The sequence below is a fragment of the Gavialis gangeticus genome, unplaced genomic scaffold (genome assembly GCF_001723915.1).
Source record: "Gavialis gangeticus isolate Ggan-Ray unplaced genomic scaffold, GavGan_comp1, whole genome shotgun sequence".
Taxonomy (NCBI): Eukaryota; Metazoa; Chordata; order Crocodylia; family Gavialidae; genus Gavialis; species Gavialis gangeticus.
Genome location: NW_017729024.1, coordinates 159,854,302 through 159,881,815, shown reverse-complemented (window position 1 = coordinate 159,881,815; position 27,514 = coordinate 159,854,302). Strand labels below are relative to the sequence as shown.

Genomic DNA, 27,514 nt, shown 5'->3' with positions numbered 1-27,514 from the left:
TTCTTGTCACCACTTCTTGCCACGACTGTCTTTCCCCATTAGCCCGCTAGCCACTCCAAGTCCCACGTGCCAGCCCGGGCCTGCATTCCTGCTGCCTCACCCTGTGCCCCTGCCGGCCCTGGCCCTGGGCACCAATGCAGACCCTGTGCTGATGCCCGTCCCCCAACTCACCACTTCTCACCGCCACTGCCTCTCCCCACCCAGCTGCTCACCGGCCCCATGTGTCAGCCTGGGCGCCGGCACTCCTGCTGCTTTGCTCTGGGCATGGGCCCCTGGCCCTGCACTCCTGCTGCCCCACCCTGGGTGCAGGCCCCTGCTGGCTCTGGCCCTGGGCACCGGCCCCACACTCCTCCCCATCTCCGCTGCTTCGGCTGGTGAACTCAGGCAGTGGAGCATTCCACAGGAGCGGGGTGGATGTTTGCAGTGGCTGGGAGCAGGGGGGTTTGCAGTGTCCCCACTATATGCCTGGCCAGCTGTAAACCCCACCCTGCTCCCGGCCAGCTGGAAAATCGCCCCCCCTTCCATGGGACACTACTGCCCCACCAGTCTGTATTCAGCAGCCTTGCCTGGCTTCTCCCCGCCCCCCATTCACTGCCACTCGCTGCACTTGCTGCTGCCACCGCCACCACTGCTTCTCCTCGCCTTCCTGCCAAAACTTGCTGATTCCACTATAGAAAAACTCATTGAGCGCTGAGTGAAACCAGGCATCAATTTTAAATGAGTGTTATAGCGAAATAGCTCTAATCGCAACCACGTTAAGTGGGGGATGCCTGTATGGAAAAAGTAGTCCCAGAAAGGACAGAAAGGAAGGTCCCAGGGCAGACAAGGAGAAAGTCCCAGTGAAGACAAAGAGGGGTCCAAGGAAGGACAGAGAGAACTGAAATCGCACAAGAAAGACTGTTTGTGTTGAAGCAGTCTGCTGTGCTATTTGGGGACATTGGCATTCTGATACTCCTTTCTGAAAGATGAAAACATCCCCCATGTTCCACAAGTTGACCAAAAAGAAAAAGTTCTTGGAGGTGGGAATGCTACAAGTCACCAGGCAAGTCAGGGACTGAGAAGAGCTAGGGTCTCAAAACCAGAGGCATGCACTTTGAGAAGTTTAGCTGTGTGGTTAGCACATTTTGCAATTTACCTCTTAACCCAAGTGTTATTCCATATCAGTTGTATAGTCTTATGGTCTTAAAATTTTGACTCATTTTTCAGACTGATTCTTGTTTCACAGAGCATTGTCTAATTATTCATATTCCTGCCTTTGCTTTCTATTGTAATTTCCAGCATTAGCCTAATTCTTATTTCACCTAAATCTTTAGCTTCACTAAAATCTGTATTCTGTGCACAGATTATGATGTAAGCAAATAACATGAAAAGTCTTACTGAGCCTGTAAGCAGGGGTATATCCAGGATGGTGTGTGGTTGTGCCACCTTTTTGCCACTGTCAGTATCCACAGTGTAGCTTGGTAATCTGCACAGCCATTCCCTGCAGCTGGAGCCCTCAGGCTGGCAGGGGATACAGGGGACTGGGCAGAAAGTAGGCACAGGCTGGTGGGATCCATCCACTGCTGCTGCTGTCCCTGGCTGACCCAGGCATGAGGTGAGCCCCAGAGTTACTCCTGCCTCACTTCCACGATAGAAAGTGACTTTGAAAGGTGTCAGGCTTGGCTATGGGCAGGTTTCCTCTTTCTGTGTCTGCTCTGTGCTGCTCCCCCAACCCCATGTCCTCTGTTGATTGGGAGCAGGTGCTACTGGAGGAGGAACCTGTTTGCTGCTGCCATCCCTGTCCCCAGATGACGCAGGCAGGGGAGGAAGCCCCAGAGCCTCTCCTGCCTTGCTCCAGCTGAGTGCTGCAGGGACTGGCTGCATGGGTTGTCAGACACAGCTGGGGATGGTGGCAGTACTTCTAGCACCTGTTCCTAGTCAGCAGGGGACACAGGGAGCAGGAGAGAGGCAGGTGCAGGAAAGAAGAACCTACCCATCACCTCTGTTGTCCCCAGCTGAAGACAGCACCCTGGCCATCCGGTGAGAGGAATTTCCCCTGCCGCCAGGTCAGCAAGAGACAGTGGCAGCAGGAGACAGGTCCCCCCTTCCTGTGCCTGCTCCCTGCCGTGGTTCCCTTGTATCCCGTGCTGTACAATTGCCCCTTGCCCCTATCCCCCAACCACCGTCTGAGGGGCAGTGTGCCTCACCCCCCGTTCTGAATTCTAGATCTGCCAGTGCCTCTAAGTATAAGACAAATAAGGAAAGAAAGAAAGAAGTACTTTATGTATCTAAAAATAAAAACAACATTTTAAAACCTTAAAATAAAAGACACTGCTATTATGTTTGACACTTCATTTCTTTTTTTCTTTTTTTTTAGTTCTCTTTGACTATCAAGTGGAAAGTGGCTATTTTCCACCCTACTTCAATGTTACCTATGTATGCTTCATCTAATACAGTCCACTTGACTTTGTCTGTTTAGTCTCACTTCCTAACCTGAGCAGTTTCAGCAGTTTCCCAGTTCATATTTACATTTGTACAAAAAGGACTGGAGAATTGGGGCTTTATTGCATTTGAAGTACTACTGGGAAATGTCAGATGGAACAGTTGTAGTTTCTAGAGAAGAAAAGGTTGTTTTAGAAGAGAATAGGAGGCCCTTCTGTGCACTGTTGCTTATGAACTCTGAGTAGCACTTCAGTGTCAGTGGGGGACCTCATTCTTAATTTCTCATTTTATTAATTGTTGAATCAGAAGCATTAATCTGAGATTCAGCTTTTATGGTTTTAGTCAGTTTAAAACTAAATGCTTTCTGAGAGAGAGAATGAAGGATTGTTAAATTTGGAAAAGTAGAAGTGAAACAAAACTGTAAGAAACAGAAGACAACATGGGAAGGATGATGAAAGTTAATGCCAGATTCTGTCAAGGATGAATGAAAGAATTCTATTTTTAAATATGAACCCATCAGTAAATGTTGATAATAATGTTAAAATGATTATGTTTCAAAACTTAATTATTAGAAAATCCTGCATTTACTGCATCAGTAGCTATCCTTTGTGCAAAAACATTGCTATTTTCTGTAATAGAGTTCAGTAAAAAAAGAAAAAAAAGCAGTGAGACGCACACACCTAAATTATACTTTCCCCTTTGTGGTCTTACAAGACAAGAAAAGTCCAGAGAGCAGCATGTCCCTGAAGGGAAGTGCAGGGTTGGTAGCAGTGACAGCTTCTGAAAATGCATATATGCATGGGGTTGACATGAGATGGTGACCTGACCTCTACATATCAGCAAAGATGACCAGCCAGTTTAAGTGTTGGCTGCAACTTGGCAAGATATAACAAGGACAAATTCCTTGTGAACTCCTCTGTCTTGGTGTTATGCCCCAGAAGGCATTGTGAATTGAGAACATTCAGTTATTGCTGCTGAAAAGTATGCCTCCCTCTAAATCTGGAAAGCTTAACTGCATCCATAGTTTGCTTGTACGTTGCCAGAATTCTTGAGAAGTCAGAATGTGTTACCTTTTTTAAAGCAATTTAAACTTTAGCTTAGAGCCCCTATTTTTGTACAAAATAAAAAATTGCTTTCTATACATGTTAGGTATACACAAAAAAGAACTGAAAATACGATCACTAACATAAGACTTTCTTGTAGGCAAGATAGAGACATCCTCTGTACATTTTTTTTTTTTCATCCTCTGCTTTTTAAAATGAATTGTTTAAGCAAGATTTTTTAGCATTACACTCAACAGTGGAACATTTGTTTTAATATATTTTCTTTTTATGAAAGTATTTCTCTATTGATAAGGGTTTTTGGTTGTAGCTGTGTTGGTTTAAGGACATAGACAGGCAATCTTCTTTGGGTAGGTGTGATATTGTTTATTAGACCAACAGAGTAGTTAGAAAAAAGTTCTTTGCAAGCTTTTGGACACAAGCACCCTTCTTCAGGCATAGGGAGTCTCTACTGTTTTGAGATTGTGCATGTGGTGCCCCCTGTGCCCCGCTCCCCCAACCCCAAGCAGCCCCTTGCAAGCTGGAACACTGCCAGCCTGCAAGGGGAAACCCAGATCACTGCACAATGCTGTGAATCTGGAACAAATGCTGTCCTAGAGTCATGCAGCCTGGGACTGGGACTTCTTGATCCCATTCTAGGACTATCCTGCCCAATTAGGTATGGGTGGTCACCCTAGGCTCTACACTGAGGGCCTGTGACAGGGCGGGGCCTGGGGTGCCATGTCCTCCCCTCGCGCCCCCGCCAGATCAGGTTTCCTGCACCCTCACTCACTTGCCCGCCATGTCTTTGATGTTTGGTTCATTGAAGGGAGGCTGCCTTTCTCCCTCCCTGGCACGGTGCCTCTGATGCCCATGCTTCTCACGCCTATGCCCCCACCGGGCCCTCACTCACACTTCTTGCGCCCGCTCTTACTGGCGCTCCTCACGCCCACTGGGCCTCTCCCCTGTGCTCGCGTAGCCCGCACTGGGGTCTCTTCCCTGTGCCTGCATAGCCTGCACTGGGGTCCTACCCGCACTTCTCACGCCCACTGCAGCGCCCTCCCTGGCGCTTGGAGCACCCCCACCTTACTGGGGCTCCTATTGAGGCCTCCTCCACCCCTACAGCCTTGCCTGATCCTCCGGTGACACCGTGCTTCTCGTGCCACAACAACTAAAACCATAAACACAAACCCCTGGGCTATAACATAAATTCCTGGCCAACCTGGCTTGCTTCCATGTATCTCCCCATCAGGGTTTTCTCTAGCTCCTACCTCCTTGGCAGTCAGAGTGGGACTGGACTCTGGCCTCAGCCTATGCTGTTTATAAAGGCCGTGCCCTGCCCCCTTCCGGTCAGCTGACCAGACCGGTTGTCATGGCAACCTGCACCTGTGCTGCCCTGGTGATTGGCAGCTGAGCTCGTAACACTGCCTCCAGTAGTAGGCACCTTAGTGCCCTGCTACAGGGCCCTACCCATACCCTCATGGCCTCCAATCCACCCCTTTCAGCCACGTCTGTTCCTCTGGTATAAACAAAAACCAAAAACACGAGTGCCTACTCCAAAACAAAAGGCTTCCCTCCCAAGATTAATCTTGCCCTGCAGAAGCTCTACCCCAAAGCCCTGAGGCACTTTGCTGTTCCTGTTTGGGATTCAGGGTTTCTTTCAGCTCCGCTGCAGCTTAGAGTCCTTCCTCTGGGCCACTTGTCCTGGCTGTCTTCTGGAGTTCTGCCTCCTGTGGCTCCTACAGCCATACAGCTCTTTACAGGCTCAGGCCCTGTGATTATACCTCTCTTTCTGGGTCACCTGACCCTCAACTTCTGCCCCCAGGCCTATCAGTCACTGCTTGCATCTGGTATGGGTGGCCATTTTATTTTGGGGCTCTTTGCCTGCATTAGTCTGGCCGGGGGTTGGGGAAGACCAATTGCCTCTGGGCTTCCTCTCCTCTTTAGTATTACACATACATTCAATTCATAGAATCATAGAAATTAAGGACTGAAAGGGACCATGAAAGACCTTAACCCCAGTGCTCTTGCCTGCCTAGCGGAGGGGGTCAGACTCGATCTACAAGGTCCCTTCCGACCCTAGAAATCTATGAAATAGATCATCAAGTCCAACCCCCTGCTCTGATCAGGAATACTGCAGAGATCAAATGGTTCCAGCAAGGTGTCTGTCCAGTTTCCTCTTGAAGACTTCCAAGGTTGGGCTGTACCACCTCCGTGGGAAATCTGTTCCAGATTCTGGTCACCCTTACCATAAAGAAGTTCTTCCTTACATCTAACCTGAAACCATCCTCTAACAGTTTATGACCATTGCTCCTTCTCCTGCCCTGGGGTGCCCCAGTGAACAGTTTTTCTCCCAGGTCCTCATATTCATGCCTTACATACTTATAGACAGCCACCAAGTCCCCCCTCAGTCTTCTCTTCCCCAGGCTGAACAGTCCCAGATCTCTTAGTTTTTCCTCATAGGATTTAATTGAACATCTTTGTGTTTAGCAACGCATGGAAAGGAGGAGACAAAATGAAATAATGGCCAGAATTCAAGCAGCTATTATACAGATTCCAAAGCCACCACCAAACCGTACCCTGAAAGCTATTGAAGCCCGAAAAATATTAAAAAAGAAAAAAGAAGCAGAGGTAAGTGTTGGCTTTATTATTTAGTGCACTGAATTGTAACTGCCAAGCAACTTGGGATAGAAATCCACAGTTGGATATAATGTGCACACATAAAGTCACTGACTGATTGCAATAAAGTTACGCTAGCAACAAACAGAACTAATGCAGTGGTGAATCAGGCCAAATATCAAGGATTAATTTAGGACCTGGTTCTGCATTTTTAATTTAAGGAACAGTCCCACTGCCATCAATGGAAGTTCTTTTTAAATAAAAAGTGTGTGGTCATGTACTAACTTAATCCTTGTTTTAGGATGTAGTCTAATTGCACTAAATGCAGAGGACATTTAATGAAAGTTGAATCAAACCCTTAATTTTTCCCTGCAATTTGTGGCTGTTGTACTTGTGCCTGGTACTGTATCCTATAAAAGCTTATCTTTTACTAGCCAATTGCCCATCAAGAATGACAGGGGGAGGAGGGGTGAGGATGGAGCACTGTGCCTTCCTCCCCCCTTATGGGCCCGCTCCCCACTTCCCTCCTGCTGCTTGGGGTCTGGGCCCGCTCCCTGCTGCAGCAGCAGGGGGAGGGGAGGAGCGGGCCCAGGCCCAATGCAGGGGAGCACCAGGCCCGAGGGTGGGGAGAAGCCAGGTCACCATGGCAGGGAGCAAGCAGTAGGTCTAGGCTGACTTGGCGGCAGCCGGAGAATGGGAGGTGCGGGCTCAGGGCTGATACGGGGAAGTGGAGGGTGCGGGGAAGTGGGCCTGGGCCTGAGGTGGGGAGGAGGCGCACTCCTCCCCTCCCCCTGCTGCTGCCGCATCAGGCCAGACCGGACCAGGCCAGGCCCACTGCTCCTCCACCCACTGCCATGGTGAGCCAGCTTCTCCCCCTGCTCGGGCTCATTCCTTCCGCCCCTCACCCTGCATCAGACCCAAGCCTTGCCTCCCTACCCACCGTGTGTCCCCGCCATCATGGAGGCTCACCGCCGCACTGCCACCTCCTCTCCGAATGCTTATTCGCACTACGATTGGATGTTTCATTCAGCCAGTCAGTGTGTGAATAAAGCGTTATGGACAGACAGACAGATTAAGGCTTTTATAATATTAGAATTATAGGAACTGTAGTAGGATTTAAAATTGACAATTGCCTTGAATCAAAACCAGGCAGAATGCAGAGCAGGGTGGCATGTTAGGGCATTTTCACATGTGTTTTGGGACACTGCACCAGGTGCCTTAATTAGTGAGCTGTGCTAATTAAAAATGCTCGTGTGTCATGTGTATTAGTGTCCTCTCACTGAAAAAATGGTGATGGGGCACTTTGAACTAAAGCTCATTGAACATGTTTTATTTCAAAATGCACTGTCACCATTTTTTCAGTGTGGGGACGCACGGGGACACTGATACATGTGACACAGAAGGCTGCCGGAGTGCATCAATTTCCATGCCCCAGCAGACTCAGTTAATCGAGTCTGCTCTGATGTGCTGGTGTATTGGAGCAGGCTCTCCTCATGTCTGTAGGAGCCCTTAGAGACTAACTGGTTCAGAGAAGCATGAGTTTTTAGAGGCAACAGCCCTTGTCAGATGCTTCCTCTGCCTGGCCTCAGATTAACACAGCTCTTCACCTCTGAAATCTAACCCACAAATGCTGGTATTTTTTGCTGCATTCTTTAGTTCTGCTCTACTGTCACATTAAAGCCCCCTGTTGCAGTGTGCTTCATGGTCAAGATCCTGGATCCTCACATCAACCTTCTGAGTTACAGCATTATCCCAGATCAAACAGAAGTTCATTGTTGGTTTCAGGGGAATCTAGCTGGGGCTGGGAGCCTGCAGCCAGGTTCCCATAGCAACGGTCACAGCTCTGTGCCAGTGCTCGCTGTATTCAGAATGGGAGGGGGACAGGCAGTGGAGGGAGCTCATTCTTGGGGCTCCCCACCCGGTGCTGAAGGGTACGGTGGGTGAACTGCCCCACCCCCATGTGGGTGGGGGGCTTCAATACACCTGCCCCACCCTCCAGCGGGGCTGAAAAACTACCAGACTGAACTTTCTCTGCTCCCTTTCTCCTCTCCCGTTCTGAAAACAGTGAAGCTCAGGGAGCTCTGCAGACACAAGTTATGAAAGATGCTACATTTTGAACTGTCTTTATATGATACCTCATGCAATGAGGGGTCAGATTTTCGCTCAGTCAGCCATTTTTTAAGCTGTTTCCAGCTGTGCACTTGTGTTTGGTCACAGGTATAAACTGCTGTATGTGGGCAGACTGGGAGAAAATTATCACTTTTGTTCGTACCCTTTATCTTCTGTTATCCCTGACCTAGCTGAGACAATATGATTTCAGCATCATGTCATCTAAAGTGACATTAAAATTTCTCTACATAATGTTTACAATGTAAGCACAAATTTATAATAGTTGTATCCATCTTTGCTTTTAGGAAAGATAATAACATTGAAATATTCATGCTAGTTTTCTTCTTTAGGATATGCACAAAGAGATTAAGAAGTTTGAGAAGGTTATGAGGAAAGGGAGTCCTGCACCTAGTAGAAGCCAAGTCTCAGACAGGTAATTCATAGACATTAGGGGCTGGAAGGGACCTTGCAAGATCGAGTCCAGCCTCCCTGCCGTAGGCAGAAAGTCTGCTAGGATCAAATGACCCCCGCAAGATAAGCATCCAAACACCATTTGAATGAGTCCAGACTAGGTGCTTTCACCACCTCTGGGGGGAATCTATTCCAGACCGTGGACACTTGGACCATAAAGAAGTTTTTCCTTATGTCCAGTCTAAATCGGCCTTCCAGAAGTTTGTGGTTGTTAGACCTTGTTATCCCTTGGAGAGCCCTGGTGAACAACTGTTCTCCCAGATCCTGGTGCACCCCTCCCCCCCACTTACGTACTTATAGGCTTATGTACTTATAGGCTGCCATCAAGTCCCTCTAAGCCTTCTCTTCTCCAGCCTGTCCTAGTAAGGCTTGCTCTCTTGGTCTTTGATCCTACGGGTGACTCTCCTTTGGACTCTCTCAAACTTATCCACATCCCTCCTGAAGTGGGGGGCCCAAAATTTGATCTACATCAATTGTGGGTCTGTTTCCCGCCCCCTGGATGCTTTGCATCCTATCTGACAGAGTGACCCCTTTGGACAGGTGGAAGACCAATGCAAAATATTTGTTTAGGAGACTCGCCTTTTCCTGAGCATCAGTTGTCAGCTGTCAGTGTTGCCTTTTTTTTTTCTCTGACTTCCCACATATCTGAAAAAGGACTTTTTGTTGTCATTGATTCCCATTGCTAGCCTGAGTTTGGTATCTGGCTTGGCTTTTCTGGTCTGCTCTCTGCAGGTGCGGGCTAGTGCTGTGTAGTTCTCCTTGTTGATGACTCCCATTTTCCATCTGGCATAGCTTGTCTTTTTACTTTCAGGAGGTCTAAAGGTTCCCTATTGAGCCAAGAGGGCACCCCAGCCCACTGACTGCGCTTTGCTTGGGAAGGGGTTGGACTTTTCTTGTGCTTCAAGGATTAAGTTCTTAAGGAACAACCATTCCTCATGGGTTCCCCTTTCTAAAGGCCAATGGTCTCTGAGTGCCTGGTTGACCAGTCTCCTGAGTTTTTGAAAGTTGGCCTTCCCAAAGTTGAGAATTTCTGTTTTACTGAGACACTTGCCCACCAAGCGTTGAACAAAAAAGTGATCAGTTCATGGTCATTGTCACCAGGTTTCCCCTCGACCCTCAGATCATTCACCAGATCATCCCCTTTGGCCAGAACCAGATCCAGCAGTGCCTTTCCCCTAGTTGGCCTGTAGACCTCTTGCGTTAGGTAGAGGTCATCAATGCATGGGAGGAAGCTATGCGACCAGTCAGATTTGGCTGTGTGCTCTTCCCACAAGATGTTGGGGAGCTTGAAGCCCCCCATGACAACAAGAAATCTGGAGCTTGGAGCCTCAGCCAGTTCCCTATTGAATTCTCGATCCAGCTCTTCCTTTTGGTTGGGAGGTTTCATAGATTTCATAGACATTTGGGCTGGAAGGGACCCCGGAGGATCATCGAGTCCAGCTCCCTGCTCAGAGGCAGGAAGTCAGCAGAGATCATAGGATCCCATCAAGATAAACATCCGAAAGTGTCTTGAAGGTGTTCAAAGTGGGTGCTTGAACCACCTCCGGTGGCAGTCTATTCCAGACCTTGGGGGCACAGACAGTAAAGAAGTTCTTCCGTATGTCCAGCTTGAAACAGTCACAGAGGAGTTTGTGACCATTTGATCTTGTCATCCCTTGGGGTGCACTGGTGACCAGATGTTCCCCCAGATCCTGGTGAACACCCCTAATAAACTTATAGGTGGCCACCAGATCAGCCCTGAGCCTGCGCTTTTCCAGCCCTGAGCCTGCGCTGTCATCATAAGGTCTGTTATCCTGACCTCTGATCATGCATGTGGCTCTCCTCTGCACTCTCTCAAGCTTCTCCACATCCCTTTTGAATTGTGGAGCCCAAAACTGTATTCAGTACTCCAGCTGCGGCCTCACCAAGGCCGAGTACAACGGGAGAATGACAGGATTTGCTTGAGAAGCATCTGGATGTAAGCCAGCGTTTTGCTCACTTTACTAGCCGCAGCATCACATTGAAGGCTCATGTTCATCTTGTGGTCAATCATAACACCCAAGTCCCTTTCATCTGTAGTGCTAACCAGCGTAGCACTGCCGAGCCTATAAGCATGCTGCAGGTTTTTCCTCCCAAGGTGGAGAACCTTGCATTTTTCGGCATTAAGCACCATTAGGTTCTCATCCGCCCATTTCATGAGCCTGTCAAGATCTGTCTGGATCACCCTCCTGTCCTCAGGTGTGGATGCTTTACCCCAGAGTTTGGTGTCATCGGCGAACTTGGCCAGCCCGCTTCTGACACCATGGCCTACATCACTGATGAAGATATTAAAAAGTAATGGTCCTAGGACAGAGCCCTGAGGGACCCCACTGATCACAGGGCACCACGACGTTTGACTTCTGTCAACCACCACCCTCTGGGTCCTGCCACGGAGCCAATTCCCTAGCCAGTGGATCATGGTGAGGTCAAGGCCACAGTTAGCCAGTTTTGCCAAGAGGCAATCATGGGATACCAGATCAAAGGCTTTTTTAAAGTCAGCATATATGACGTCAATCTTTTCCCCCTTGTCCAGGTGATAGGTCACCTGGTCGTTAAAGGAAATGAGACTGGTCAAGCAAGACCTACCTGCAACAAACCCATGCTGGGTATCCCTCAGGATATTGCCGTCAGCCAGCCTATATAGGTTTATAATAGACTCTTACAGTTATGTCCCCTTCCCCATGCTCCCCCCGTATTTTAACCCAGAGGGTCTTGAGATGCCCTCCATATTTGCTAAACTTGGTTTGAAGGGAATTGTATTGCTTCTTCACATAGATAGCTACACCTGCATCCCTCTTCCCAACACGGTCTCTCCTGTATAACCTTCTATACCTACAGACCAGTCGCAGGTGGAGTCCCACCAGGTCTCCATTATCCCTATGAGATCATAATCATTGTCATTCAGGAGTAGGGCCTGTTCCTCTTGCTTGTTCCCCAAACTCCTGGCATTTGTGTACAGGCAGCTGAGCCTGCCGTTGGAAGCCCTGGGCTTCCCTGTGCGCTGGGACATGACTTTTCCTTGGGCTGTGTTTGGAGTGGGTTCCCTTGGGCTATCTGGTCTGTTACTACTGTGACTGTTGTGACCTGTGCTAGAACTGTTAGTTGATAATTAATGCTTATACCAAGTTAACACTGATAAAACTGTAGTATTGTATTTACTTGAATATAAGACAAGGCCCTGCCCCGCATCAACGTGAGGGAAAGAAGCTCCTTGTCTTAGAATCACATAGAAGAAAAGCACATTAAATACATTGTCTGTTGTTAAACTGCATGTACTTTGTAATAAAAACAACTATAAGAAGTTTGTGGCCGGGTGGGGGTGAATAACAAAATCTCTCTCCCTGGGACTCACCTGCCATGCTTTGGAATGATAGAAGAATAAGAAGTTAATTCCCCAAAGAGAGAGAGTGTAGTAAATCACCCCAGAAGCAGGATAAAAGAAAATTGGTTTATTAGTAACTTCTCCACGGGTTGTGGAGCACCCTGGCTGTTCACACAGCTCGTGGTCTCCCTTTTCTCCACCACTGTGTGGTCCACTCTCCCAAGTCAGTCAGCTCCACTCCAGTCCCACTCTCTTTTCTCTTTCCTGCGGTACCAATGGGACCTTCTCTCAAACAGTAAGTTTCTCCTCTCTTCCTCACCTCCTTACTTCACCGGTCACTGTGGTTACCTATACCCAGGTGGCCGATCTTATCCACAAGCTGCTCCAGCTCTGGGTCTGCCGCTCCTGGCGCCCCTGCTGAATCTCTCCACACTGCGTCCCAGGTGGCAAAGGAAAACCCCTTGCTGTGGACTCAGGTAGCTGCTGGCTCCTAATCAGTTAATAGGGGTATAGGTTGTAGCTGTGTTGATCTAAGGACATAGGCAAACAAGGTTCTTTGAGTGAATCTGATATATTTTATTAGACCAACTTAAATAGTTGGAGAACAATTTTTAAGCAAGTTTTTGGGTTCAGAAACCCTTTGTCAGGCTCAGGAAGTTTCAGCAGTTGGTGTGTGCTCTTCCTGGATGGAATGGAAAGTAAAGAAGCCGGAGGCTGGTCTGGTATGCATACATCACCCTAAACACACGAAAAAAGCTTTACAGCCAAGCCCTCAGATACCACTGAATTTGCGCTAAAGAGAACACCTGGGATTGCCACCTCACCAATCTTAAAAAGGCTTCCACCCAACAAGGACACTCCTCTAGAGAGAGAGATCGCATGTTTGAAAAAGCCACCTGGATACCACGTGAAGAACTGCTGCAGTACAGAAGAAAACCCCCCACAAATGGAACACTGCTGTTTATGACATATCACCCCTCCCTCGAACCATACAGAAAATCCTCAAACAATTGCAACCCATACTAGAAAGAGACCCTATTCTTAAAGAGATCTTCCCAGGGCTACCCATCTTAGCTGTCAAACAAGCACCGAACCTTGCCATCCTCATCACCAGAAGCAAACTTCCTCAGACCCAAAACACACCAAATGGATCTAAACAATGCCATGACAAGAAATGCAAAACCTGTCAACACATCTCCACCACCCCCACACTCACTACACCCCACAACAGAGCCATCAGCATTCCTGGATCTTACAGCTGCACCTCCAGAAATGTAATATATCTCATCCAATGCACCAAATGCCCTGATGGAAAATACGTAGGAGAGACCAAACAACAACCGTGCGCCAGAATGAACATACACCAGAAATCTATTAAAGACAGGAATACCCAGTTACTGGTGGGGGCACATTTCTCACAGGAAAACCGCTCTCTTTCCAATCTCTCAGTCCTGATCCTCAAAGGAAACTTACAAAACACTTCCCAGAGACAAGCCTACGAACTCCACTTCATCAACCTCCTGGATGCTAAAAATCATATACTAAATATAGACATTGGACTTATGACACATTATAACCTGCCTGACCTCTGACTCCCCAGGTATTTCTCCTCTATTCATCCCCCTTCTCTCTCCCCCCAGCCCAGCCTCTCACCCATTGACTCCTCAGTCTACATCTTCACTGCCTGTCTTGCATGCAGACCAGCCCAGCCTCTGGCTGCTTTACTTTCCATTCCATCCAGGAAGAGCACACACCAACTGCTGAAACTTCCTGAGCCTGGCGAAGGGTTTTTGAACCCAAAAGCTTGCTTAAAAATTGTTCTCCGACTATTTAAGTTGATCTCATAAAAGATAGTCGGTTAATATTCACCCCAGGTGCGATCCCCTTCCCAACTGTGTTTATTAATTACTTAACTTTGCCCTGTCCCTGACCTGACTACTTGCAACTTAGTAACATCAAAGGAAGAGGGCTGTCTTTGCCCTGTTACAAAGTTGATTAAATGCAGCCAGCACTGAGGGTAACTGTAAAGTACATGGTCCATAATGTGCAAATATACTGATGGGAAACTTTATTTTCTTGTATGTGCGGCCCTTAAAAAATCAGGTGGGTGTTCCCTTCACAGGAAACCGTTATTGCGCCTGGAGGTACTGCAATACCAGGCCAGCACTGGAAGGACCAATGCCAGCCCTGACACTTTTTCCCCTTGATGCCAAAAATCCTGCATGTGATCTTAACCAAAAAGGCTGAGATGCTGATAGGAACCTACAACATTTTTTTTGTTTGTTTGTTTTTTCTGGAAAATTTTTTCATGTTCCAAGTCAAATAGGACAAATCAATTCCAAATCCATGAGTCATGTAAGAACTAAATATGGCCCTACTACCAGCACACATTCTCCACCTCTGCCTGGGGCTTCAGATGCTTCCATATCCTTTGGTAGGTATCCTACGTGCAGGCCCAAGCCGAAAAGCTTGGGGTTTGGATGCCCCCAAGTTTGGCTTGCTCTTAGCCAGATGGCCACAGGAGCGAGCTAGGGGGGGTCTCCCATTTCTATGAAGTCAGCGTGTGGCTGAGATCCTCCCACTGGAAGCTGGCCAGCAAGAAGCTAACTGTGGAGGCTCTCATGAGTCCTTTCTGCAAGCGGACACGGGTGCAACCCACCACTATACAGTGCCACTATACACTATACTGCATTACCTCAGTCATGGTATTTCCCCACAAGGAAAGACCAGTGCAGCCCATTTGAATAAGATATATATTAGTGCCCATTGTGCTCAGTCCCCTTCAGCAACAACTTTTTAAAGTCATGGTGAGTCTACATTGAATATTTTTCACTCCCACAGCTGATCTGTGCCTTTCTTTCCCATGTCCAATAATTCCTGTTTCTTCACCAGCTTTAAATATTTAACAAACACCACCAAATGGGACTCCAAATAGTTCACTGAGAATCCCTTTGTTGCCCCGTGTCTCAGCCTGTTGCATGTGATTAGTGTGGCCTTGCCCTCCACGAGGTGGAATCAGAACAAGCTGCCCTGCACCTCACTTGTGTATACATCTTGGGAGGATTCCAGGACTCATGGCAAGAATCCCCAGTTCCAATCACAAGTTGGGGGGCAATTAGCACATGAATGCTTTGTTGCGGTGGGAGTTGTATCTGGAGTACTCGTACAGTCTGAGCAGTGCTGAGCTGTGGGGTCACCATGGCTTGAAAAGCTGTTAATTTGCTGTGGCCTAGCTGATTTTGCCAACTGTTTAGCTGGTCTAATAAAAGATATCACATTTAACCAAAGAACCTTGTCTGCCTATGGCAAATCATGAGCCTTTTGACTTTGAACCAATTTAATGTAGTTTATATTTTCTATAAGTAGCTATGAAAGTATGTTTGGGGAGTATCTGTGCAAAAACTTGCATCAGATTAAAAAGCAAAGATAAAATGGATCAGTTCATCAGTCAGCATTTTCAGATTTGCTCCTCATTTCCATGTGCTCAGGGAGAGCAGGCTCTGACAGTTGGAGGGGGAGGCCGAAGTGGGGACTAGAGGTGCTGCAGGAGGAAGAAGTTGCAGAGGGGGAGGAGGGGAATATGTGCTAGGGGCCCACCTCCCCCTAGATTTATTTTTGGTGCTGTAGAAGTGGGAGAGGGACAAAATCAAGGCAAACCTGCAATAATGTGATTCTATGTCTGGAACATTTTTAACAAATTTATACGTTTTCCTTATATAGGATCTAATTCCTGGGATGTCATCTTATAATCAGGGTTGTCTTATAGTCAAGTAAATACAGTAATTGAAAAAACCCTTCACTAATACCAATGTATCATTAAACTATTCAGCCTCTGTAAAATCATTTTACATTTTTATATCAAAATATATTCATTTTACTGTTACTACTACTCTCTTTTAGTCGCTTACAATTTCTTAAATGTATTTCAATCTGCATCAGAGCTCGTTCCACTACAATCTAGACAGCTCTGTACGGTAACTTGGTCCATGCATTTTACAAGGCACAACCCTTTGATGAAAGGTTCCTCTTGAATGCAGTTTTGGTCAGGCTGTCTGGTAGTCATGGTCTCCTAGTATCTGCTTTCAGATATACAGATGCCTGCTTGCTAATCATCAAGGATCTGGTCTGTATAGATATCACACAGAAAAAATGGGAATGGTTACTTACCCCATAGAAACTATAGTTCTTAGAGATATGCTGCTTTCATGAATCTATCTTCTTCCCCAATATTGCAGAGGTCTTCAGAACTCTATATTGGTGAAGGAATTGAGGGACAGTTGAGCCCACTGAGTCCTTTTTCCCGTAGGTGGGAGGCACAAAGACCTTAAGAAGATGCGTGGGGTGCCACAGAATTCACTCTTGCAACCAGGGGAGTCATGGTCACCCACAGTGAAATAAATCTTGAAGAACAACAGTTATTGGAAAATAACTCTTTTTCTGATGTATATATTTTCTCAGTAATATACAAGAGTCATTGAAGACACTGGACTTAGACTCAGCAGCCCAGGATATCTCAGAACAGACAACTACTGAGCTATTAAATACCTATTCAGAGGATGAATATATCAGAAAAATTCAAAAACGTCTAGAGGAAGACACTTTTGCCCAAGAGCAACGAGAAAAACGACGACGAAAGATGTTAATGGAACAGCTAATAGCCCACGAAGCACAAGAGGTGAGATATGTGTGCTGATGTGCTATACCTTGTGTAGGGTTATTAATTTGAAATGGAAAAACAAAGCAAAACTTTGTGCATTAGTTGTGCCCCTAACAGCAGACTTTAGCTATCAGAATAGTTTCAGAACGGAAGGGAGATTTGAACTTCTTGCAGTTGATAAACTGGATAATATCATCCTCATCTCTCATTTCTTTTTATAAGATGGAAGTGTAGCCATTCTGATTGGCATATATTTTGCTTTTGAATGTATTGGTGGTGGGAACATCAAATGGGAAGTTGTTGATAGGCTGGAACTTCTTATATTCTTATCTCAGATGATACTACTATTTTTGGAAGGTTTAACAAAATCTGTTCACATTTTTTTTATTGTAAGAGTAGACACGGAAAAAGATTCCTTAAGAACTATCATAGCTCAATTGATGTCTATAAAGCTAAGATATTTTAAAGCAGGAATAGGTATAGTCCTTACTTTTCCCTTCAGAATAACAAGAAAAGTTGAACTGAAACTTCCAAAATGTATTCATTGCACAATCCTGTATAATGCATAAGATTAAGATTGTAAATTTGAACTTTAACTAGGTTATATATCACACATGTAATTATTTATTACTGGTTAGGCTTGTAAAATCTACAAGTGCTCAGTACTTTTAACATGTCAGAGTTAATATTGAATTTTATATTTCTCTACATCTAGTTTTTCAGTTTGTACTTTGATCTTGCAGTGTGTTTTATAGATTCTTAATGAATAGGTGTAATTTGTTGTAGGACTGGGGCACTAGCATTGTACCAATCTGCATTTTGTATAGGGCTTAAATAAACATATACATAGCTTTTAAACTAAGAGTTGAAAAGACATTTCTTTATTTAGGCTTTTACTCTGCAGATATTTACAGGATGAAATTTTAGCTTGGGTGCTGGGAGCATAACTTAGCCCACAGTACAGAAAGTGAAGTACATGTATAAATCTTTGAAGATGGTCTTTTGCTATTGAAGCTTGAGTTCTGTGTTCTGTTTTTCCCATTTCTTGCTGTTCTTCATAAAACAGCATGTAGTTGTTCTAGTCCCATTTAATTAAAAAAATCAGAATATGGTAATAAATGTAATGTTTATGGTAATAAATATAGAATTAATATATTACATCAGACACAGTTATGTGTTTGACCACTGGATGCCACTGTTGTCTCAGATGTAATTTGAAGTTTTTTTTATGCATTATCTCTCAAGTAATTACTATTACAAAGCTTTCTCATATTTAAGATCTGAATATATGTTTTCTATAGTGGTAGTAGGATGTTGTCAGTGCCTTTTCCCTACTACTTTACTTCTGGTAGGCTCAGTTGTTCTTGGTGTTTTGGGGCATTGTAACCAATAGATGTGCAATATAGCTGTTTGTGTATTTTTTTAAGAATAAGTTAAATAGACACTTGTATAGGATGGTTTAGACAGAGATGATCTTGCCTTTGGCATGGGTTTCATAGATTTCATAGACATTAGGGCTGGAAGGGACCTCGAAAGGTCATCAAGTCTAGCTCCTGGCCTCAGGGGCAGGAAGTCAACTAGGGTCAAAGGATCCCAGAAAGATAAGCGTCCAAATGTTTCTTGAAAGAGTCCAGAGCAGGTGCCTGCACCACCTCTGGAGGGAGTCTATTTCAGACACTGGGGGCTTGAACAGTAAAGAAGTTTTTCCTTATGTCCAGCTGAAAATGGTCTTGGAAGAGTTTGTGATGGTTGGTCCTTGTCATCCCTTGGGGCGCTCTGGTGAACAGGCATTCCCCCAGATCCTGATGCACACCCCATATGTCCTGATGCACACCCCTGGCTGCCACCCCTGAGCCTGAGGAGTCCCATGGCTCTCAGCCTCTCTTCATAAGGCCTATTCTCTTGCCCACCAATCATGTGCGTGGCTCTCCTCTGGACTCTCTCAAGCTTCTCCATATCCTTGAATTTTGGAGCCCAGAATTGGATGCGCTACTCCAGCTGCGGCCTCACCAAGGCCAAGTATAGCAAGATGATGACATCCTGAGATTTACTTGAGAAGCATCTGTAGATGCAAGCCAGAGTTTTGTTTGCTTTACCAGCTGCAACATTGAATTGGTGGCTTATGTTCATCTTGCGGTCAATCATGACCCCTAAGTCTCTTTTGGCCATGGTGCTAGCGAGCGTAGCACTGCAGAGCTTATAAGCGTGCTGCGGGGTATTTTTCCCCAAGGTGGAGTACCTTCCATTTTTTGGTATTGAACTTCATCAGGTTTATATCCAGTTTATATCAGGCCTATCCTCAGGTGTGGACACTGTACCCCAAAGTTTAGTGTCATCAGTGAACTTGGCCAGTCCACTTCTGATGCCAGTGTCCACATCGTACATAAAGACATTAAAGAGAACTGGTTCAAGGACAGAGCCTTGGGGAATGACATTGGCCATGGAGCACCACAGTAATTCACTGCCATCGACTACTACTCTCTGGGTCCCACCTTGGACCCAATTCTCCAGCCATCAGACTGTGATGTAGCTGAGGCCACAGTTGGTCAACTTTTCCATGAGGAGATCATGGGATACCAGATCAAAGGCTTTTTTAAAGTCCAGGTATAGGATGTCAATCATTTCTTCCTTGTCCAGGTGATGTGTCACTTGGTCATAGGAGGACATGAAATTGGTCAGGCAAGACCTACCCGCAACAAACCTGGGCTGGCTGTCCCTCAGAATGTTGCCATCAGCCAGCTTGTCAAGAATTGTCTCTCTGATACTTTTTTCCAGATTCTTACTGGAGATTGAGGTCAAACTGATTGGCCTGTAGTTCTCCGGATCTACTTTCCTCCACATTGGCCTTCTTCCAATCTTCAGCTACTTCACCTGAGTGGCACGAGTTTTCGAATATTTTTGCCAATGGTTGGGCTATGACACCTGCCAGCTCCTTAAGTACTCTGGGGTGCAATCTGTCAGGCCCTGCTGACTTGAAGGTGTCCAGCCTCTCAAGGTGTTCCTTTACAAGGCTTACACCAATGCTGGGTGTAGATTTGCCCTCACCCTGGCCATCCTGCATCATGCTAGACAAGGCGGTCCCTTTGGGCTGATGAAAAACCAACGTGAAGTACCCATTAAGTAGGTTGGCTTTTTCCTGGGTGTCAATTATCAGTTGTCCCATTTGGTTTAACAGGGGTCCAATGTTACCCTTGCTTTTCTTCTGACTCCCCACATATCTGAAAAAGGACTTTTTATTGTCCTTGATATGTGTAGCTAGATGAAATTCAGCTGCAGCCTTGGCTTTCCTGGTTCACTCCCTACAAGTCCAGACCAGTGCAGAATACACCTCCTTGGTGGTGATTTTAGTCTTCCATCCTTTATAAACCTCTCTTTTTAGGCATAGGAGGTCCACGAGTTCCCTGCTGAGCCAAGGAAGTTGCTGTGCCCTTTTGCTACCTTCCTCTGAGATGGGATGGACATCCCTTCTGCTGTCAGGATTGCTCCCTTAAGGAGCAACCACTCCTCTTGAACTCCTCTCCCTGTCAAGTCATGGCTCCTTAGTGCCTTGACAACAAGCCTCCTGAGCTTTTCAAAATCAGCTTTCCTAAAGTTGAGGACTTCTGCACTGCTGACTGACTTGTCAGCTTTGCAATGGATAGTAAAAGTGATCAGCTCGTGGTCACTGTCTCCCAGCTTTCCTGTGATTCTTAGGTTGCTGAATAGATCATCCCCTTTGGCCAGTACCAGGTCCAGCAACGCTTTACCTCTTGTTGGTCCATAGATTTCTTGAGTCAGGTAGAGCTTGTCCACGCATGTGAGGAAGCTTTGTGACCTTTCAGATTTGTCTGAGTACTCTTCCCATGAGATGTCTGGGTAGTTGAAGTCTCCCATGACAACCATGCACTGAGAGCATGCAGCCTCAGCCAGTTTCTTGGCAAACCTGGTCTAGCTCTTGTTGCTGGTTAGGAGGTCTATAGTAGACTCCTACCATTGTCCTGTGTGCCACGTTCCCCATGTATTTTAACACAGAGGGACTCCAGTCATCCTCCCTGAGTGCTAATGCCAACTTGCAGGGACGTGTAGTTTTCCTTAACAGAGAGCTACACCCCCACCCCTTTTATTCTCATGATCTCTCCTGTACAGAATATAGCCGTCTATACCTATGGCCCAGTCATAGGTGGAGTCCCACCAGGTTGGATTAGATGACCTTCTGAGGTCCCTAACAGACTGACTATTCTATGATTCTATGTTATCTTGTTAACTACCATAACATTTCCTTCTCTGAGGAGACTTGAATAGAAAGGTTCTTTTCATTAAATATTGTTGCACTTTTGTCCAGCTGCTGAATGACAACTTCCAGTTAAGATGCTCTGGTTTCATTTTTAAGGCAGGTTCTAAATATTTTCATCATCTTTCCTGGATAATTTCAGAATTAGAGTATTATTGAACTCGTGGCATTAGCTACAATAAGCCCATTGAAACTTCATTGGAAAATGCCCTTTTCAAAGACATGTTGCCCAGATTCCTGCATTCTTGGGTTAGAACTTGTCTAAATTTGAAAAAAACCCAAATCCCTCCTATTCCTATACAGCCAGCAGTTTTCAGTTTGGGATTGTAGAGAATGTGCCAGAAGAAAGATATCCAAAACTTCAGTTTGCCATCAGTTTGCCTTTTAGCTCTAATGGGCTAAGTACAGACAGTCAAAAAGCTCAAGGCTGAATTGATGTAGCTGTTGCAAGTTAGTCTAAACTGCACAGATTAAACTGAAACAGAAGTGAACAGACATTTATGTTTGATTCAGGAAGCGCAGTGGCTCAAGCCAGAAGCTGGGGGGCACTAAAGCACAGCTTTCTGGCATGTAGTCAGCATGGGCTGTGTGTTTGCTTCCTCTTCCTGCTGCCTCTGAGGTCTCTGGGATTTGCAGTCCACAATCACAGAAGCAGAACTCTGCAGGGTTGCTCATCACTTCCTTTTCCTGCTTCCAGGTGCCCCTAGGATTTGTAGTCCACAGTTACAGCCAGCAGTAACTTTCAGTAAGCCCAGGCTTACATGGGATGGAGAGCATTGTCAATGTAGTGCTGCTTTTTTTTTCCTCCTGCTTTAGTTTGGACAGTAATTTACCAAGCTGTGGCTGAATTATTTAGGAAAATTTTAGCCAAAAATGTCCTGTCATTTCCAAAAATAAGACTCAAGGAAAAATGCTTTGTTTTTCCTTGTTCAAAAAAATGGTAATAAGTTCTTTGCTAAAGTCTAGTACCCACATGCTTTAAAAAAAGAAACTTGAAAATTAACAATAAAAAATTTCTGCCTATTATTTATGTGAAAATCTGCCGGTTTGGCAAAGTTATACACTTTTTGAAAACTGCTATATAAGCTGTGAAGCTCTATTCTGTGTGTATTGAGCATAATGCTCCAACAATTCTGTCACAGTAGTCATGCTTCAGCCCTGGAGTGATTAGGACTTTTCCTGAAATTGCAGTTCTCAGTTGCTGTCCACTATGCTATGTCCAGGTGGGGCCCTGACTTTCCTGTGTTTTCAGTGTTCTTTCCCCAGTACCTCCTCTTCCCAACGTATTCTGACACCAGTGGGCCCAGAAGGGTTGGGAAAGAAAGCTGTTTGAATCAAAAACAAGGAGACAGAACCTAGATCTGGAAGCATATGTGGAGGGGAAGAAAATTAAGTTAGAAAATTAGAGAGGAACATGGCTAATAGGACTGAAAGCTACTGTGGGAGATCAGGATGGTGGTGGGGTGGGAACTGAGTCTGGCCATTGAGGGCTGAATATCTATATGTCTATAAATAATTATTTGAATTGCATGCAACTTTCTCTTTGGATATAGAATTTCTTTTTTAGGTAACGCTTAATAATTTTTCTTTAAAGTACCTCTGTTGAAAGGTGTTTAGAAACATTTAAAGCTTACTTATGCTGCTTTACAAGACCAAATTTACATTGCATTACTGATATCATCATTATAAATAGAAATGTGTGTGTGTGTGTTAAGTTATGTATCAAACATATATGCTTGATATTGAAAAAGACAGATGAATATTGTCATGCTATTTTGTACAGACTCTTTATATGAGAAAGTAATATGTATTCTGACACTAATCCTACCAACAAGTTAATCACTATTAGTTCAGCTTACAATGCTTTATCTCTTAGGAGGCTTACCGGGAGGAGCAGCTTATTAATAGATTAATGAGACAGTCCCAGCAAGAGCGGAGGATTGCTGTACAACTCATGCATGTTCGTCACGAAAAAGAAGTATTATGGCAGAACAGAATTTTCAGAGAGAAACAATATGAGGAAAGACGACTGAAAGAGTTCCAAGAAGCTCTTGACAGAGAGGCGGTAAAAAACTAATTATTTACTGATTTTTCTGTAGGACAGTCTGTCTTACTATCAGTAAGACATGTAATCATGTCTTACATGGGGAAGGCCTATGGTATATGTACTCAGTCAGTGCATCACCCACTCTGTCAAATGCACTTTTTCAGACATTAACACTTGTGATTTTCTAGGTTTGAAAATCCAGTGGTAAATATAGTGCCTTTAACTACAAAAATCCAAAATAAAGTCTGATTTAAGAAAAAGCATACTGGGCACATCTACATGTGCTATTAACATGCAGCAATAAACTCTGGTGCACATCATGTTGGAGTTTATTGCTCCTGGGCACTGTATTTACATGTGCGCCCAGGACCTCAACATGTCAAGCCAGGTTGGAGCAGCCCTGGCTGGCAGGGCGCCCAGTGGGTCAACCTGCCAGCCAGGGCTCCTTCTGTCCAGCTCAAATGCTATGCAGGGGCTGGCAAGTCGTGTCAGCTTCTACATGTGTAGTGCTGCAAAGTTAAAAAAAACTCTGTAGTGTTTGTATTTACAAGTACTACCCTGCTGCAGAGTTAAATTAGTTTTGTGCCACCTAATAGGGCCACACATGTAAATGCAAGGACTAAGTGCAGTTAGTCAAAAAGCCCAAGGCTGAACCAATTCAGTTCTTGCAGGTTTTTTTAAACTGCAGAGATTGAAATGATAAGCAAGTGAACTGATGTTCACTTTTCAAATAGGGAAGGCAGCCAGACCCCTGTGTTGGCCCATACTAATAGCTGGTGGGTGCTAGAGCACACCTCCCAGTCTACTGGCCACTGCAGAGAGCCTGAGCCCTCTGATTCCCCAAGCCATACCCCCTTCTCAGCCTCCCCACCAGCTAAGCAAGGGGTGAGGAGGGGAAAACCCACCCCTCCCACCCAGCACCAGACCCCCAGCTGGGAGCAGCTTGGGGGTGAAGGGGGGAGAGGAAGCTGGAAGTGGAAGCTTTACTCTGCCCTCACATCTCCCCCAGCTGAGAGCCACGATGGAATCGCCTAGCCCTTCTCAGCCTCCCAGCCCACTGAGGAAGTGGGGAAGGGAAGTCTGCATCTGGGCTTGGCTCTGCCCTCAGAGCTGGGAGCCAGGAGCCATGCCCCATCCTCAGCCTGGGGGTGGCTGAGGGGAGGGGGGTAAGGGAAGCCTGCAGCAGGGGGCTTGGCTCCACCTCCCAAAGCTGGGAGCGGGACTGGAACCCCTTAGCCATGGTCTCTTCTCAGCCTCCAGTCGACTGCGGGGTGTGGGTAAGGCCTCACTGGGGTTTGGCTCCGCCCCCCACAGCTAAAATCCAGGAGCCACGTCCACTCAGCCTCCAGGCTGGATGGTGGGGAAGCCTGCAGTAGGGCTTGGCTCCGCTCCCCCAGAGCTGGGAGCCACATCTCTGTTTCAGATGGCCTAAAAGTTGAGAAGGGGGCATGGCTAGGGGACTCCAGCCTCCCTCTTGGCTCTGGGGGGCTGAGCTAAGCCCCAGTACAGGCTTTCTCCTCCTCTCAGCCACCTGGGGGGCTGAGAAGGAGGCATGGCTCCCAGCTGGAGGCAGAGTCAACCCCCGCTGCAGACTCCCCCTACTCTCCCCAGGCCAGGAGCACCCGGCTGTGGGTCTGGTTCCCTCCTCCCCACTCCATCTGACTGGGGGTCTTGTCCTGGACCAGAGAGGTGGGTTTTTCTTCCCCAGCCCCTCCTCAGCCACCCAGAAGAGTGATAGTGCTCTGGCTAGGGAGCAGAGGACCAGGGCAGACCCTTTTTGTTGGAGCCGACAGTCTGGTCTGGAGTTACTAAAGCCGACATTCACCAAAAGAATTTAGAAATCCATGATTGAATGGATACAGTCAGAGGTCTACCTTCCACATCTTGCATCCTTGTAGACATAATACTTGCACTTAGGATATATTTTTCTACCAGCTGCCAGCCTTTCTTATTGCACACTTTTCCCCTAATTAAAAAGCAAATGAGCATAATTCTCCTAGGCCTGGTGAAACTGCTTATTCACCATCTGTGTTCTGATAAGACTATTTCCTGAAATGACAGTTCCTGGCCAGCAGGGGCCACTGTGTCACAGGGACTTGCTGACTCCACGGTCGCTTCTCCCTTCAGTTTTAGCTACAAAGGTCTGCTTTCTGTCTTCAGTTAGATTCTATGTAAGTTTTCAAAGGTCAGTCAGTCATTAACATTTTTATATTTAAAGGTCATCAGTATTTTTATATTAATTCTCTGAAGCTGATTAAGACCTCACTATTTATTTACCACACAGTGGGTGTCTTGCCATGCACCCATCAACGTGGCTGGAACTTCACCCAGTTTTCAACATGATTGTTTCTCATAAATATCAAAAATACTCTTTCCATGTTCTAAAGATAAATGTCCTATTTTCTCAGAAGTCACTAAACAAATTAATGTTCTACTTGGTGTGGATTAAATAAGTTTTTTCCTATATTGTATCCATTTTACAAAAAAGTGGGAACTTAGAACATGCAAAAATTGTATTCAGAACTGTAGCTATTGCTTGCTATATAAACAATGCTAAAACATATTTTCTATTCCTGTCTTCAGTTGAGCCAGTTCTTTTTTTTTCCCAAGGATTATGCAGATTTTAATCTTTTTTCCTTTTACAAAGTAAAAAGTTTGCTTTAAAAAAATTCTTAGGCTCTTGCAAAACAAGAAAAAATTGATTATGAGGAACAGATTCTCAAAGAAAAAGAACTTCACAGGAAAATTGCTGCTGAAAGAGTTGAGGCTCGTTATAAAAAGCATTATTCAATATGCCGGGAAGTCATCAACCAAATTATTGATTTGTCTGCCAAAACAGGAGAATATCGTTTGTTGACAAACAAGTAAGTATGTTTCAGAAATCAGAGAAAATAAATATATTAGAAACAAAAGAAATAAGAGAAAAACATTAATCAGGTACATTATGTTCCCTTTCAAATGACCTGCTTTGTAGTTGTGTTCCATAGGCCCCCTCTACACATTACAGGTATCTCGCATTTAACTGATGAATATGTACCTCTGTCTGAGAGTTCATTCTGATGCATAGTTGCTGTTTATTTTCACCCACATAGTTACCTTGAAGGCATCTGGTGCATTGGATCAGATGAATCACATTTTGGGAAAGGCATATATAAAATCCATAGATTCTCATGGTTTGTTGTGCAGGAGTGATTGTTGTAGCAATGGAGATGTGTTGATGGGCTAAGCATCTGTTATGTTAAGGCTGTGTCCCATTTGAGGTCTATTGAGCAGTGGAGAGTTTGCTTCTGATGATGAGTCAGGCAAGATTAGGGAGTTGTTTGAAAACCAAGAGCAGAGAGGCCCCTTGCATAATTCCTAGGCCATCTTGACCATACACTCTAACACTAACTTAACATGTTAGGGCTCCATGGTAGTTTTTCTCACCTGTTTTGCCTTCAGACGCATTCATGCTTCAGCTTCCACTCGCCTCAGTGTACCAGTTTCCCCTTGTTTTCAAGGAGTTGGTGGTTTTCAATTCTGGCCACATCAGATATTCACATCTCTCTCTCTCTCTCTCTCTCTCTCTCAGACAAATAAAAGTTCATAACAGAATACTTCCATGAAAAACTTTCATCCATCCTTGGTTATGTGCTTCTCCTTGATTGCAGACATTTCATACCAGCTCTCTGTTCCCATAGGATCACAGGTTTTCAGAATTGTGTACAGGTTATACCATTAGACTTCTCCATCTATGGTCTAAACCCACAATTCACAATCAGGGTGCTGGGGCACTCTGGGGTGCCTTGAGATCCTGTCAACAGTGCTGTGAGCACTGTTATGTGTGCAGATGTGATTCACAAGATAAACCAAGAGGTTTTAAATAGAAATCTGTAGTATTAAAAGCATTTTGACCTGCTGTGGTCTTTGCAACAGAAAAATGGCTCTATTTTTTCATAGTCAAAATGTGAGTGAGAGCTAAGTGCCTGGTTTTTCTGACAGTTGTCTTGAGTCTAAAAAGGTTGAGAACCACTGGTCTAAATAGTCTTTCAACCACACTTGGGACTAACAGTGTTCTATAAGGTAAAAGTGGGGAGCAGGGCTTTATGGGATATCAGCTGCTCTGCAATAACTGCCCATATGCAAGCTCTGGCCCTGTGATTAGTGGATGGTACCCTGTCTCTTTCAATGATAGCTAAGTTACCATCATGTGGTTTAGTTTCCGTTTATCAGTGGGCATAGGTGGAGGGCTAAATAAAGAAAAATACAAAAAAGCTGAAACTTGCCTTTGGACTTTTTCTAAACAAAACATTTCCTTTTTTTTTCCCCTCAAACTTGAAATGCCTGTTCATTTAGTCCTGCTGAGGAAATCCAGGGTCTTCTCCCAGCTCAGTCATGGCTGAGAGAAACTATGGCTGCGAGAACTTCCTTCAGACCTACCCTGGAAATATTCAAAAGGAGACTGGATGGTCACCCTGCTGGGGTCACTTGACCCCAGTTGTCTTTTCCTGCCTAGTGCAGGGGGACTGTACCCGATGATCTACAAGGTCTCTTCCAGCCC

The 27,514-nt window shown here is 45.5% G+C and overlaps 1 protein-coding gene across 5 annotated transcripts in view; it reads left to right on the top strand.

Moving 5' to 3' along the window:
- The window catches only part of SPEF2 (sperm flagellar 2), a 178,647-nt gene that overhangs the window by 5,902 nt on the left and 145,231 nt on the right, over positions 1-27,514 (top strand). For all 5 annotated transcript variants that reach the window (XM_019517971.1, XM_019517972.1, XM_019517970.1 and 2 more), the window contains exons 5-9: positions 5,952-6,092; positions 8,540-8,622; positions 16,459-16,675; positions 22,804-22,992; positions 25,651-25,838. In XM_019517971.1, the coding sequence (XP_019373516.1) occupies positions 5,952-6,092; positions 8,540-8,622; positions 16,459-16,675; positions 22,804-22,992; positions 25,651-25,838 (818 nt within the window). The remainder of the gene's footprint in view (positions 1-5,951; positions 6,093-8,539; positions 8,623-16,458; positions 16,676-22,803; positions 22,993-25,650; positions 25,839-27,514) is intronic.